We start from the raw sequence: 14,763 nt of genomic DNA, 5'->3' as shown, positions 1-14,763 counted from the left end.
CTGAAAAGGCAAATCCAGAGGTGTCCAACTCAGCGCTTCCTCAGCTTTCTGGAGAACATCTCGCCCTCACCAGCCCAGCATTTTGGAGAGGTTTTCCTGCACGTGTGCAGGCTTGCTGGCAGCACATTTCTTCAGCTGGGTGCCCATCACCTTGTAGAGGGCAGAGGCAAGCTTGGTGGCCACGGTGCGGACATTGGCGCTCCGCACGGGCAGCGCCTTGTTCTCCAGGAAGGACCAGAGCACGGGCAGGGCGTCGCGCTGGACGACTGCAGGGCTCCTGGCATGGACCCACTGCACAAGCACTGACGGGACAGAGACACAGCTCCTTAGCCACAACCTCAATGCAAACAAGGATCTACCTCTGCTTTTGCTTCTGGCAAGCCTCTCTGGCCAAGATCAGCAAAACGGCACACAGAGCCCCTTGATCCAGAAACGGGCAAAGCAGCTGATCATCCTGGAAACAGAACCACCAACCCCTCAGGACTAATTGCTCCAACCAGAGCCTTGTCCCTGTTGCAGACTTTGCACCTTTACTAAATTATTTCACAATCTCTTTCTGCATGAACAATGAATGAAATGTCCGACTGCCTTTTATTTCCATTAAGAAATTTTCTAAACCCACACTGCAGATTTGGAAATGCACCATAGAGAGGAAATGGAGAGATTTCTAATAAAAGGGAAGATTCTATTTTTGTACCTTTGATGTCAAGAGCCAAATGCCTAATCTGGCTCTTCCCTTTGCTCAGTGGCACACAGCAAAGGGCAGGATTAGAACACACCTTAAACTCCAGCCCACCAGAGATGGCTGCCTCCTGACAGCTGGATGAGAAACATCAGGGACCAGCTGGTGTCTTTGGCAGAATGCTTTTGGGGCTTCCTACAAAGAGCTGTTTCAAACCTCAGGGTGTCTTAGAGAATTACCCAGACCCCATTGCCGTGGCATTTGGGCATCTCCACATTTTAATGCCACTTCCCCTCACAATGTTAATGGCATTTTTTCTTATAATGTCCACTGAAATAGGGGCATAGAGAAAGAAAAATGCTACACAGGGGACTGAAATGTAACCAAAACACGAGTGTTTTCTCATATTGTCTCTGAAATCTCTCTGCCCGTTTTCTGAACTGAACTGTATCAAACACAGACAAAAAGTTACTACCAACAGGCTTCTTGCATGGCAGATTTGGCTGAGAGATCAAAACCTGAAATGCTCTGGAGACCATTCTTATTTCCTGATCAGACAAAATGTTATCTAGCAGCCATTTAATATTCTGCGGTGGAAGAGACTTTATTTTCTCAATGCTGTTAATCCACCAGCAGTCATCAACATTGAAAGCACTCCTGCAAGTACCCAAAACCAATTCTGCTAAGCAGGAAAGGGTTATGGTACCCATTTTAAAATGGGAATTCATTTGAGTTTAAATGCAATTAAAGACATTGGTGACTACTGAACGTGAGGAACAGCTGTCTGTTCCTACTAAATCTCAGAGAGGACATCTGCTTTTCCCAAAGTAGTCCTAATTTATGGTTAATTCCTTTATTTGAAAAAGAGATCAAAAGAACTGCTAAACTAAATTCCCTATTGCTGGAGATCTACTTTATTCAAATGCTCTTTAAAGGGCCTTTGACGTTTCCAATTGCTGAACATGCCCTTTTGAGATTCCTAATGAAGACACAAAGTGTATTAAACCTTGCATTCAAAGATGCTGGCATCATTAGCAGTGGATTTAGCCCCAGGTAAAGCAAGGCTATCAATCATCTTCTATATATTGAGATTATCCTTTTTCCATTCCTTGGCTATTGCTGACATAGCAAGCTCCTCTGAGGAATCAATTATCAGCTGCATTTGTAGCATTTTGGACAGCGCTGGCACAGGCAGACACTGTTTGCACACCCTGAAAGGCTCAGTCCAAGGCCACTTGGACAGCACAGGCAGGGAGCCTCAGCCCTCTGCTTCTGTCCCTGTGCCCCAGAGGCTGCCTTGCACTAAACCCGTGCCTCTGATGCCTCGGTTGAGTTTTGACCTAAGCTGTGACCCCCAGGCTCTGCACGGTTCAGCCTCAAAACTTTCCAAGAGAAAAGCAAGAATTCCGTGAGGACAAAACAAACTGATGCCCGGAAAGAGCATTTGCCACCATTTCCCCTCAAAGATCACAGATGTCCCTGAGCTTCCCAGAGAGGAGCCAGCTGGGGTATTTGTAGCCCCTCCCTTTGCTGGAGGTGGTTCTGAGATGCCCCAGTGAGAGCTCAGCCCGAGGCCGAGCGCTGCCCCCATCTCAGATGCTGCCCAGCTCTGCAGCAGCCAGGGCAAACCTGCCAAATCCACCTGCCTGGGCTATTGGGCAGCAGGGACAAGCTCAGCACCTCCTGATGTGGAGGAGCTGCTCTGCTGTCTGTTCACAGGCATTCCCTGTCAATACTCCCTGGGCAGAGCTCTTGGCTTAGAAGGGAAGGCCATACCTGTGATACGCTCGGTGACATCCAGCAGAGCTTGGCCACTCAGGTGATTCCATTGGTAGCTGAACTCTTTCAGCAGTGACACTTGATCTACAAGGCAAACACATGGTTCTGCTCACTTTTCTCAGGTCATAGAAGAAAGGACAGTGGGGAGGCAAAGGGCAGGGCCAACCCCATTTTATAAAATCAAGTACATTTCTGCTGGGTTTTGAATCCTTTTCTTCATTCCTTCCAGCTTCCTTGGCAGGGTTTTAAATTCCAAAAGAAAAGCTCTCCTTTCACATTTGTAAATGCAAACTTGTCTGCTGTAGCAGGAGCCGTGTTAAAACATTTCACATCAGGGACCTCAAGAGTTCAGTCACATGGAAGCAGTGAAAAGGTTTTGCATCCCAGAGCAAAAAGGAAGAAGCCCATACTTGGGTCACAGAAAGGCACTGAGTCAGGCAGTTCCTGAGTTCACAGAGCAACTGGGGAGGAGAAAGTCCAAACTCCCCTTGAAGACCTGCCTCTTCAACACTCCTTTTTCCAGGCATATTTCCCCAGTGCAGCATTCTCATTCTGTGCAGATGACATAAATCTGTGTGGCAGAGGAATTTAGAGCAGCCCTTGCCTATGTAGTTAATTGCTGTGGCCATCTTGCCCCATGCAAAACAACATGTGGAACAAGGCATCATTGACAGCTGGGTTTATACCTGTTTGTTCTAAAGAAATGAACTTGGTGAATGATAAGTTCCCCTTTGAAAATAGAAGACAAAGAAGAAAAGTGGAAAATAGGCAGCTGATGCCTCTAATGTAGAGCCTTGCAGGTGGCTGCTCTGCAGAAGCTCTGATGGGTCAGTGTCCCTTCATGCCAACAGCAAAGCTGTTCATTTGGGAAGTCAGACAGGGCCTAAGCAAACTCCAAACCCCCTTTGCCTCTGAACTGCAGCAAAGCTGTAGCCCAGGACTTGCTCTTCAGACAAGCAGCACAGAGCCAAGGGCTCCTGGGACTGTTGGGAAATGCTGATCACATTCCAGCCTGTTGGGGATGGTGCATAAGGACTGCAGCTGCACAGCTTCTGGTGGGTGTCAGCTGGAGTGTTCCACAGACAAGAGCAGCTGTCAAGGCACTCAGCGCTCTCTTGTGCAGGAGAGACAGAGACGAAGTTGAGGAGAGTCCCTGCCAGGGCTCAGCCTTACCCAAATGAGCAATGGATTCTTCCAGTGCTTTCACAGCTGCCCCACGAACCCTGGCATCCTTTGAATTCAGGTTCTTTGTTATTCCTTCCACCAAACCAATGATCACCGGGTTCAGGGCATCTTTCAGGGCTCCTGTGATTTCAGCCAGCACGTCCAGCGCCCTCTGCTTCACTTTCTTGTGGCTGTCAGATATTCTCAGGACAAAATAATCAAAAATCTGTGAAGAGAACAAGCAACGTGAAAGCTGGATTCAAATGTCCTTGTTTGAAGAGTGGCTGTAGCAGTCAGCAATGTCAAAGATGAAAGTGATCCTTTCTCTCAGGCCAGCACTCGCTTGCACAATTTCACTGTTTTCCTGTGGGCCACTCACTGGAATGGTGGCCCAACCTCATGCTGGTTGAAAGATTTTCTTCTGTTTTTAGGAGGTTTGGCTGGGGACAGAATAGTTCCTATGGCATTTCTCTCCATCTCTAAATCATTAAATCAATTCCATTTATTAATGCTAAAGACTACCTTTGCTTTGAATGGAAGCAGATGTTTACAATGCCCGGTTTTCTATACAGTTGCCTCAAGTACTGAGGGCAGTTATGACTTTGCCAAAACTATGGCTGGAGGAGATAGAAGTTTTCTTTTGTTTGTCTCAGAGCCTGTGTCTGGAGAAGAGCAGGGCTCTGATCAACTCTTCCAGGATCCAGACCATTTCTCTAAGTAACAGGTGGACTTCTGAAATGTCATGTGCTGTACAGCTCTCATAAGAGCAGGTTCAGTCCCTTGACAGCCTCATTGTCAGGCACCTTTTCCTGGAAAAAGGGAAAAAGCAGCTACTGGGAGGAGAAGGCAGAGATGAGTCCTTTGCTGTTTTCCTCCTTTTCCAAAGAGAAAAAAAGACCCCCAAGAAGGGTGAACACTGTCTTTACCAAGAGGAATAGGAACAAGGATGGAAATGAGTAGCCAGAGCTGTGCCTGTGTAAGACAAGATGGAGTTCATAGAAATGTTGTTTTTGAAAAAACAACTGGGTCTAAACCAACCCAGCCTGATACTTCTCTTCCCTATGCAAACCCATTTTTGGTCTAGAGAACAATTGCCATGCTTTCAGGGGCTGGATTCCCTTCACTTCACCCAACTGGGAGTAGGAAAGAGCAGCAGTTACACCAGCAGAAAATTCTGCCATCATCTGATGAACAGCATCAATAGGCACCTGCCAGACAAATACAGCTGGACTGAAATAACTTGTCCTGAAGCCTGGACATGAATTACATTTGTCTGGGTAAGAGGGACCAGCATGTCCCAAACAGCCAGGACAGAGTGCCAAGACACACTGAATTAACTTTGCTGCTACAGGCTTAGGAAAGGAGCTAAAGGAAAGGAGCAGTGAAGATACCCTACATACTTGGACAATGTTAGTGGAGATGAGCTGGGGGCTGGTTCTGCACAGGTCTTGGAGGAGTTCCACTCCTTCCATCCTTGTCTGAAACCCCTTGGCTTCCAGGAGATGGTAAAGCTTCTGGAGCAGCTCCGTTTCTTCCACAGCTGGAGGTGACGTGACCTGGGCTTTTGCACGGTGTAGGAGGTGTCCATCAGAGAGAGATTTCAGCCTGGAAAATAAAACCAAATGAGGACCTGGTGGTGATAATTATCATAGCATGGCATCCCTGTCGAGGAAATAATTAGCATTGGCTCCATGATTCCAGAAGGCTGAGGCTGATCAATCACTTTATTGTACTGTACTATACTATACTGTACTATACTATACTATACTATACTGAAACTCATCATCCTTACAGACAGTCAGATACAGACAGACCAGATTGGTCAATTGAATCCAAAACACCATCACCAGTGGCCAATTAAGAAATTACCCTTTGGTAAACAAATCTCCATAACACATTCCACATGTTCACAACAAGAGGTGCAGCAAGTGCAGATAAGAATTGTTTCTCATTCTTTTCTCTGATCTTCTCACAGCTTTCCCCAGGACAATGCCTGGGAAAGTTGTGCCTGCTCCTCTCTATGAAGAGAGCTGCAGCCACAGACAATACCTTCAGTTAATTGTGAGCAAAACATCTTGAGCAGCTTTCCCAATTATGTGATTTCAAGCTGGAAAATCATGAGGCTCTGAAGAACAACGTGGACCTCATGACAATCATTATGGCAGACAATCTGCAAGTGACATTCTCAGCACTGCTCACTCAGGAAAACCAAGGATGAGATGCATCTGATCTATCTTCAGATGGCTGCCAGGGCACACAGGTCACATTGCTTTGTGGAGAAAGAGAGACACTACTTCCAAGTTTAAATGCCTCCTCATATGGGACGTGTGTGTCTTACAATAAGGAAACTCATCACTCTGGAGAAGTGTCTCTACAACCAGGCATGACAATCTGGAAAAGCAGCTCAGATGCATCTGAACAGGTAAACAGGACCATATTTGAAGGATTCAGAAAATCAGTAACAGAGATAAAAACAGAAGCCTGACATGCCAGAACTACACTCACATTTCATTTGCTTCCCTAGAGACTAGATGCACAGCTTAACAACCCCACTGGGAACAATTCTCCTGATCAACCTGTCTCTTCCATGAGCACAGGAAGATGCTAGCTGTGCTACTGAGGCATGTGGCCACTTTCCTGCCACTGCTGAGCAGGACAGAGCTAAACAAATCCCCTCTGCTATCAGAGGAGAACAGGTACAAGTAGCTCTGCCAGTGGCATGAAGAGACAGCAAGGAGCAAATTCCTGTCTTAAATGCTGATTGCAGCACAGGGAGAAATACACCAAACATGCTGTCCATCAAGCAAGTTACATGAAGGACAGGAATATCAAGACAAAAAGTCCACATTCAGACACCTGTTGACTGAAGTTGTTCAGAAATTGCCTTGCTCCTTACTACTCAAACTTGGTACTGTTTGAGGGTAAGAAAACCATGATTCAGCTAGGCCAAACCACATGGATGAGAACTGCATCTTTGTGGAATGGCATCTTGCTTCTAGACTGAGATTTCTCATCAAAACACCCATCTGAAAAAGACTCCACTCAGATGGAAAAAAAGCCCTGGTTGAATTTACTTGTCCCAAGTCAGGCAGCAGAAACTTGGCCCTCTCCCAGCCTCCACAGCACTGCCCTTGCCACTGCACTGCATCGTCTGAGCTGCAACCAACGGGTGTCTTTTTGTCTCTCCATTTTTGTGGAAACCCCTCCAGAGAAGTTGTGTTCAGCACAATGCAGAAGTAGACATTTTTTATCCTAGAGCATTTGTAGGGAAAGGAAACAATCTGTGGCACTGGTCATGTCTTCCAGGAAGATTTTCCTGAGGAGGAGACATGTAAAGCTTGTCATGTGCTTTGTCACATCTGACAAAAGTGCTCAGTACCGTTTGCTAGAAGACAATGTGGCCTGGGGCTTCTTTGAGCCATCGTTCCTCTCCTTCACTGGCTCCTTGACAGATGGGCCTTCAGCCTTCTGGTTTGCCATGCCCTACAAAGACATAGAGAAACCCCATCCATCTTTAGAATATAAACCAGGAAATTCCCTGTTGAAAACACAAGTTAGAACCAGGATCACTGCTACCAAGGCCTAGGGAAACATTTCCTAACTTACAGATGGAAACAGACCAGAGATTGAGTGATGCCAACTCTTTGTTTTCAACAGCCCAAGGCAGGTTATGGGTGCTACCAGACTGAGCAGCAGTCTAAAATCCCAAATTCCTTCGTCTTGAGCATAAATGGGAATAATGCAAACTGGCAGGCAACGAGTGTTTGTGAAGGAAGCAGCAGAACAAACTGGACTCTTTGGGGGTTGGCCCATTGTGTTGGAAGTTGATTTGGTTCAACACTCACTCTCCCTGTGCCTGCACAAAGGTAGGCTCCCTTCTGTAATGTTGATAAAAAAATAAAATCCCCCCCATCAAACAAACAAAGGATTTTCCACTGGATGCTGCTGAATTCACCAAGCTTCTTCCAGCTCCACAGGGCTTGACAGCAGGGCAGCATTCCCAAAAGACAGACAGTCATTGTAGTAACTAGGATTGACTTGGACATCTTTTGTAAATTTGGAAATTTTCTTGGCACTACTACTTCCAGTGTCCTTTGCAAAGACTGTTATCTTCAGAAGCACAATTCTCACTTAATTGCTTTACAGGGGGCAGAGTAGGGAGAGCATGGTGGGGGTTACTCTTAAATGTAAACCCATTTTCTCCTCTTTCCCTTCCCTCTTTGTGACCAATATTGAAAATATTCAAAACCCCACTTTTTCCCTAATAATATCAGTTCCTTTGTGGCCTGCTGATGAACAGGCTGAGGATCAACAGCTCATTCCCAGGAACAAAATGATTCAGCAGAATAGGAATGAGCTAAAGACAGATTGGGTATGTTTGATCTCATATTAGCAGTGGCAATACTTGCACAAAGGAGACATTTCTCCTGCCAAGCACTTACTTTCTTCTTAATTCTTGTCAGAATATCTTCCAGGTCACGGGGGGAAAGAGATTGTTCCAGAAGCATTTTAAATTGTTGATGAGTGAGCAACATCTTCACCATCTCCTGTCCATAATGCCTAAGGAAGGAAGGAAGGAAGGAAATGAAAAAAAAGTGAACAAACACAGGAAGAGTGTTAACAGAAGAGGCTGATACCTTAAACTCATCAGGTGCAATCCCTGCAGGAGAAGGCATTACCTACTCAGCAAAGAGGGAGATTTACCTCACTTGACACTGCACAGTGCTGCCAGCTGAACACAAGAGGCAGGAGGAGAATGTGGGGCAACAGAAAAATACCATTTCACTCTGAAACTGGGGGTGTGCTTCTGTGGCATCAAAGGATCCCAGGGAACAAGCAAAACACATCTGCTTTGTTGTCAGAGCCTATTAGCAGTGTCTTGCTGCCATTGCACATTAATTTGCCTTTCTTTAACTGGCAGGGAAGCCAGGACAAAACACCTCATGCATCCTCTTGATTATTCTATACTATGTGTATGCACAGGGGCAGCTAGTTGCTCTGGTGTTCTTGGCAGCTATTCATGGGAATTTCATCACCAAAGGAAGGGGATTTAGGTAGTTTGGGTTGATTTTGCCACTAGGAAACCACAGCTTTCTTCAAGAAGAAATGTGGAGCTCACTGAGCCACAGATAACAGCATTCTAGAAATCTGCAGAACAAGTTTAGAAAGACTGAATATGTTGGCTAAAGACCCCTGAAATATTTCTAGGCAAGTCTGAAGTTAATGAGAAATGGATGTTTGGGATCCTTCAGTGATGAACATTAGCCAACTCTTTGGCTTTGTGTTGTGCACCTAAGGCCAAACAAGACTGTTGGACTGGCTGATCTGAGCTCTTTTGATCTCAGTAAAGAATCCTTCAAGCCACAGGAAAAAGTTGGCAATGCTCCTTTTTGCTGGCCAACCTCAGGTTTCCCAGTACAGCCATTTGCCCAGCCAGCCCAGAGCAGTGGTCACAGCACCAAGGCTGACAGAGCTCAAGAAGTGTTTGGACAAGGCTCTCAAGCACATGGAGTGACTCTTGGGGTCACTGCACATGGCCAGGGGATGGACTCCATGACCCTGATGGGTCCCTTCCAACTCAGCATATTCCATGATTCTGTGACCCTTATTCACACTGTGAGGTAACTTCATATTCCCTTTAGTTTCCACTCTTGTGTGGTTTCACCTTTAGAGCCAGACACAAAAGGGTTTTCCTGTTTTAGGAGGTGAAATGAAGATCATTACCTTGTGTCCTTGTGACAGTCCTGAGCAAGCTTCCCTGCCACGTGTGCCAGCCTCTCAGCCCAGGCTGTGCCTGCGAGCTTGGTGACTCCAATTCTCTGCATCAGGGACAGGAGGAGTTGGGCCGCACACTGCCGCACCGGGGCGTGGCCCCTGCTGGGGAGGAGAGAGCAAACCCTGGGCCACAGGGACCAGGAGCAGCAGCAGCACAGGCCTTGGCCAGAGCCTGCTCCCTGCCCTTGCTGGGGGAAGGAGCCTGGGCTCTCCCTGCACCTTCAGACACCTGCAGAAGGTTCTGTCCTCAGGTAAACACAAAGTTAGCATTGTACACAAGGCCTGCCTGCACGGAAGAGGGAGGAATTCAGTCTCCCTGCACTGTCTGATACTCAATTTCTTTCACAGTATTTACTTGGAGAAAGATTCAAGAAATAGATGACATATGAATAATTTAGAGATTAAGGACAATTGATGCTGACCCATCAGAGGGCACCCAGTACACAGAGCTGCAGCAGGATTGAGGCTCTTTCCACCCATTTATCCTCAAATCTGCAGAACTTTGGAAAACAACAAATGCAGGGAAAACACATTGTGGGCTGTGAAGTTGCAGAATATCCAGCAATGCAGCCTGTTTCTTCTGTGGGACTTGGCAATGGATCCATCTGAATGTTTTACCCTATTCCAAAGCTGAGGAAAGGGTGGCAGGCAGTTTAGCCAGGTTGTCCTGTTCTAGAGAGTGTCTCTTGGGAACTATCAGGCCCAGCACCAACATTTAAGGCAGCATTTGCTTCAATTGTCCCATGGCAGTCAGCCTGTGAAGGTGCCTGTAAAGTGATTCATCATCTCAAGGCTAACATGAAACATCAGTTTGAATAGAAAGTAGAGCTCTAAGGCCAGGACAGTCATACAAGGCTCCTTTGGCCGGAGCTGCACCTGCTGTGCAGGCTGGGCCACACCCAGCAGATTGTCCCCCATGTGCTCCACGCCCCAGCAAGGACCCTCCTCATTTCTCAAGTTAATGGCATCATGAGGAGACCTGGTTTTCCCAGGGCCTCTGTGGTTAGTGCTGTGAAATACCAAACACTGCTCACAGCTGCAATTGCAATTGTCCCTCTTCCCACAAAAGCACAAGGCTCTATCCTTGGCCTTTGCAGGCACTTTCACTTCCCCACTGATCACCACATCTAGGAAAATCTGACAGGCTGGGAGAACTCCAGGAAGCAGCAGGAAGCTGAGTCAGAGGAGCTTTAGTTTGGATATCAGGAAAAAGGGTTTTTCACCCAGAGTGGTTGGGCACTGGAACAGGCTCCCCAGGGCAGTGGTCACAGCACCAGGCCTGACAGGGTGAAGAAGCATTTGGACAACAATCTCAGGCACTTGGTGTGACCCTTGGGCTGTTCTGGGCAAGGCCAGGAGCTGGACTCAATGGTCCTGATGGGCCCCTTCCAACTCCCCATATTCTACAGTTCTGTGATTCTGAGAACTAATAGGCTGCAGGAGGGCAGAAATAGGTGACAAGAGGAAAGAAGTGAGGTTGGTCAGAGAATCAAGTCACTGAGTCCACACAAGATGCAGGATACAGGACCCTTCCCTCCCACCATTCCCATTCTCTGTCTCATCCCTTCTCCCTCCCACGCACACGAAGGTGAAGAACATCACTAAAAGAAGAAGAACCTACTTGACTCCCATGTCCATGAGAGCAGTCATTGCTCGTGCAGGAGTCACATTCTCCACCATGATCCCCAGGGTCTGACTGGCTGCTTTCTGCACAAATTCTGGGGAGTTGGACACCATCTGGAGAAGGACCCGAGCAACCTCATCCACCTCAGAGTCCATGTCCTTCTTCAAGGTCACAAAGAGCTCTCCCAGAGTGACAATGGCGGAGTAGGACACCTTGGAACGGAGGTTGGTCACCTGGGGAAATCATGAGGGGAAACATAAGAATCACATTGGAAAGAAAACCAGTTGCCTTCAACAGAAGTCCCAGGAAATGACAACACATCCCACTGTGTCCAGAGGAACATACAAGTACCAGAAGAGCAGGAGAGCACAAGCACAGAAAGGCACTTACTCTGGCACCAATTTCTGGCCTCAGACCTGCTCACTGCAGGCCATAAATAAAAATTTCATTAAGTGTTCTACTTGACCCTTCCAAAATGTCCACAGCTTTGATTTTAGGCCCTTTTACTGGAAAATTAAAGCAAGAGCTGCTTTCAAATCATAAAGGCACAAGTGATAAAGATAAAAGAGTCAGGTGCTCCTGTTCAAAAAAGCAACACCAGCAGTTGAAGCACTCAGCCAGGAAACAGAAAACACAGGCTCAGGTCTACAGACTCATTTGCAGTGTTGAATTACAACTTGGGCAGAGATTGGGACTCTGGCAAATAACAGCATTAGTGTCTCAGTTTCTGCATTTGCACATTGCATTATAAAGGCACCACACTCAAAGATGAGTGTCAGATACCCGACCTACCAGTAAATACAGCTGCATGTGCCCACAGATCCTGCAGATAGCTGGGAGACATTGGAAATTTCAGGTCTAAAACCAGAAATGAAGGCAGACCCTGAGCACACATGGAGATGAACAAGCTCATCCCTACTCTACACACTGTGTATGAAGTGTGGGGGACAATTCAGAGCAATGTTCTCACCTCGCTGGTAAGTGCCAAGCAAACCTCACAAAGTCTACAAAGCAGGACCTCTGAATGGGACCCAGCCAGGTGTTGGATGCTGAAGAGTCCCTTCTCCTTCAGCTCCCTGAAAGGCAGAAGATTGATTTTTCTCTCCACCAAGGCAGCAGCCTCTGAAATGACCAAGCTGGCAGCTCAGTTGAACAATGGGAGGAGCTTTTCAAGGAGTATTTCATGAAATCGGGGAACGCGTTGCCCCAGGATGCTGTGGCTGTCAAAAGCATTCACAAACCCAAGAGGCAAAGAGAGGGGTTTCAGAGAGGCCATTTAAGAAGACAGCCTTTCTGAAATCTCTGGCACATGAGGCCCCTCTGTCACTGCTTCCTAGAAGCTGTGAGACCGGGCCATGCTGCTGTTTCTTGTCACCTCCCTGTACCTGTCCCTGAGACACAGTGCCACCGGGCTGTTATTGGGGCATTTTCCTTCTTTGTCAGCCCCAGCAGGCATTCAGCAGGGAGAGTCTGCACTGCCACTCTGGAGCTGAGTTTCCACTCTACAATCTCGGCCTCTCTGTCACCCCCTCCACTCCACCTCACACATTCCCCAAAAAAGCAGCAGGATGTCTGCTGGGACTGCCTCAGCCTGCAGGAAGGCCAAGTGGGTCCTGGCCTCTCCTGACCCACAGCACAGCTTTCTTTCATCCCAGCATGGAAATACAGAAATTGTATTATCACATCACACAGAGGGCCAGGAGCTTTTTATTTTGGCTGCAAGTGTCCACAGGGCATTGGGGAAGAGGAGAAAAAGAGTGTTTTGCAGCAAGCAACCTGGCTACTCAGGCAGGATGGTAGGAAAAGTGTCTGGAAGCTGCTTTTTAGGACTTTGGTTGTTCTGCTGAAGCCTCTGACAGAGCCGATGGGCAGATCCCAGAGCTGTGGAGCGTTCCTGGGAAATTTGTCCTTGGATATGTCTACGAATGCTCTCCCAGCCATGAACTGCCATCTGTGTCCTGTCCATATGTCACTGCCTTGACTGTTGAGTGTCTGAGGTGCCTCTTGAGGCTGCTATGGACCTCCTTCACCAAGGAATGGATTGTGATACAACATCCCTTTCTGCTTATGTTTGGGCACTGACAGAGCCTGGACCCCTCTGGCTGAGCTTGGGCTCTCGCCAAGCAAGATTGCAAATGAGAGCAGCTCATGGTCCTCAGCTCCTCCCTCCTGCTGTGACAGACAGACATGGCCATGGGGACAGAATGGAGCTGCCCCATCTGCCAGGTCACTAAGAAGGATGTGAATTTTTCTCTGCCCTGTCACCACCAGTTCTGCCTGGGCTGCATCCTGCAGTGGGCAAAGAGAAATCCAGCGTGCCCACTCTGCAGAAGAATGATAGAAGCTGTCAGGTTTTCTGAGTAGGATGAACAGGACTACATACAATTTGCCATCAGCTCCCCCAAACAATTGCTAGAGTCCAGCAGGGAGAGAGCCTGGCCACCTTGCTGAAAACAGCCCCCAAGACCCTGAGATGGCTGCTCCATCTTCCCCACGGGGAACACTGTCCCCAGCTGATCAGGGGCCTGCAGGACCAGAGCCTGTGGATGGCCTCCTGCCCAAGGTGTGGGCTGAATTTTTCAAATAACAATGTCATCTACTGGACCAAAGGTGGCCCTGGCTGCACCAGAAGCTGGAGGGAATATGCCAGCACCAGAGATGGCTGGTTAAAGAATTCATAGAGCAGCATCCTGCACGCCCTCTGTGCCTATGATCAAGTTGCCAAAATCTTGGTGCCAGTACTGCAGCTTCTCCTCTGTAGCAATCTGAATTGCTGCTAGCATAGTCCAGGGTAAAGAAGCAAAAAGGACCTTTGCATCATCTCCACAGATGTTTTATTCAGCTGTGCAGGGAGATGTTCAGGTCCCAGCACCCACACACAGAGGGTCTCACTTTGTCTCCACAGGGGCCTGGGGCTGACCCTGATCTCAGGGCAGTACAAAGATAAGGGGGCCAATCAGGGAATAGGGAAGGTGTGGCTCAGGAACACAGGAGCAGACACAGGAACAGGGGAAGGAGCCAATGGGCTCTAACAGCTTTTTGAGGGAAGCTTCTTGTGTCTCTCTAGACCAGGGAATGCCCCCCCAGGGTCTCCACAATTCCCCGTGTTTTATATTATTAGGAAAGCTTCTCTGAAGGATCAACTGAATCAACACAAAATGACAAAAACAATCAAAAGCACTCATAAGACAATTGTTCAAAATGCAAACAATTCTGAGTTCCCAATGTGCCAACAGATTTCTTGGAGTGTCTTAGATCTGGCAGGAGGGATGCAGGGTTTTCTTAGCACAGTTTATCAGGAAACTGAGTCATTCATACTGAACCTCTGGTCCATGGCCTCCTCACTGTCATTGTGCAGCAAGGAGGCCCAGAGGCTGCTGTGCTCTGGTCCTGTCAGGGATGAGAGCAGCGGCTCTGTGGCCAGCGCCAGCTCCAGCTCCAGCAGCTCACAAGAGGAGGCTCCTTCCAGAAGCTCTGTTGGCTCCAGTGTGGCAGACCAACAGAGCACACTGGAAGCCACCCTCCATTGCAGCCACCCCCCAGCTGCGCCCATCATCCCTGCAGAGCAGGAGCTGCCCCAGAGGACCCGCGGCAGGAGCTCAGGACAGTGGCAGGTCCCTCTGCCCAGGGCAGAGTCACAGAACCTCTGCTCCTGGCTGGCACAGGGGCTGCTTACCCTGGTGTCCCACGGAGAGGAGGGATCCTGGGCCCCAAACTCTGCCCAGCCCTGCAAAAGGCC

At 48.0% G+C, this 14,763-nt stretch overlaps 1 protein-coding gene across 1 annotated transcript; it reads right to left on the bottom strand.

The window, feature by feature from the left end:
• Positions 1 to 66: 66 nt before the first annotated feature.
• Positions 67 to 13,510, bottom strand: LOC136570856 (TOG array regulator of axonemal microtubules protein 2-like). The gene is made up of 10 exons (XM_066571261.1): positions 13,432 to 13,510; positions 11,995 to 12,101; positions 11,022 to 11,257; positions 9,350 to 9,502; positions 8,068 to 8,185; positions 7,005 to 7,108; positions 5,026 to 5,230; positions 3,635 to 3,851; positions 2,459 to 2,545; positions 67 to 302 (listed from the first exon to the last, which is right to left on the bottom strand). Exons 1-10 carry the CDS (start codon positions 13,508 to 13,510, stop codon positions 67 to 69), a joined length of 1,542 nt encoding a protein of 513 aa, XP_066427358.1.
• Between the last annotated feature and the right edge of the window lie 1,253 nt (positions 13,511 to 14,763).

This window comes from Molothrus aeneus, unplaced genomic scaffold (assembly GCF_037042795.1).
Source record: "Molothrus aeneus isolate 106 unplaced genomic scaffold, BPBGC_Maene_1.0 scaffold_40, whole genome shotgun sequence".
Classification (NCBI taxonomy): domain Eukaryota; kingdom Metazoa; phylum Chordata; class Aves; order Passeriformes; family Icteridae; genus Molothrus; species Molothrus aeneus.
The sequence above is the reverse complement of the archived record's forward strand: the minus strand, read 5'-3'. Positions and strand labels throughout refer to the sequence as shown.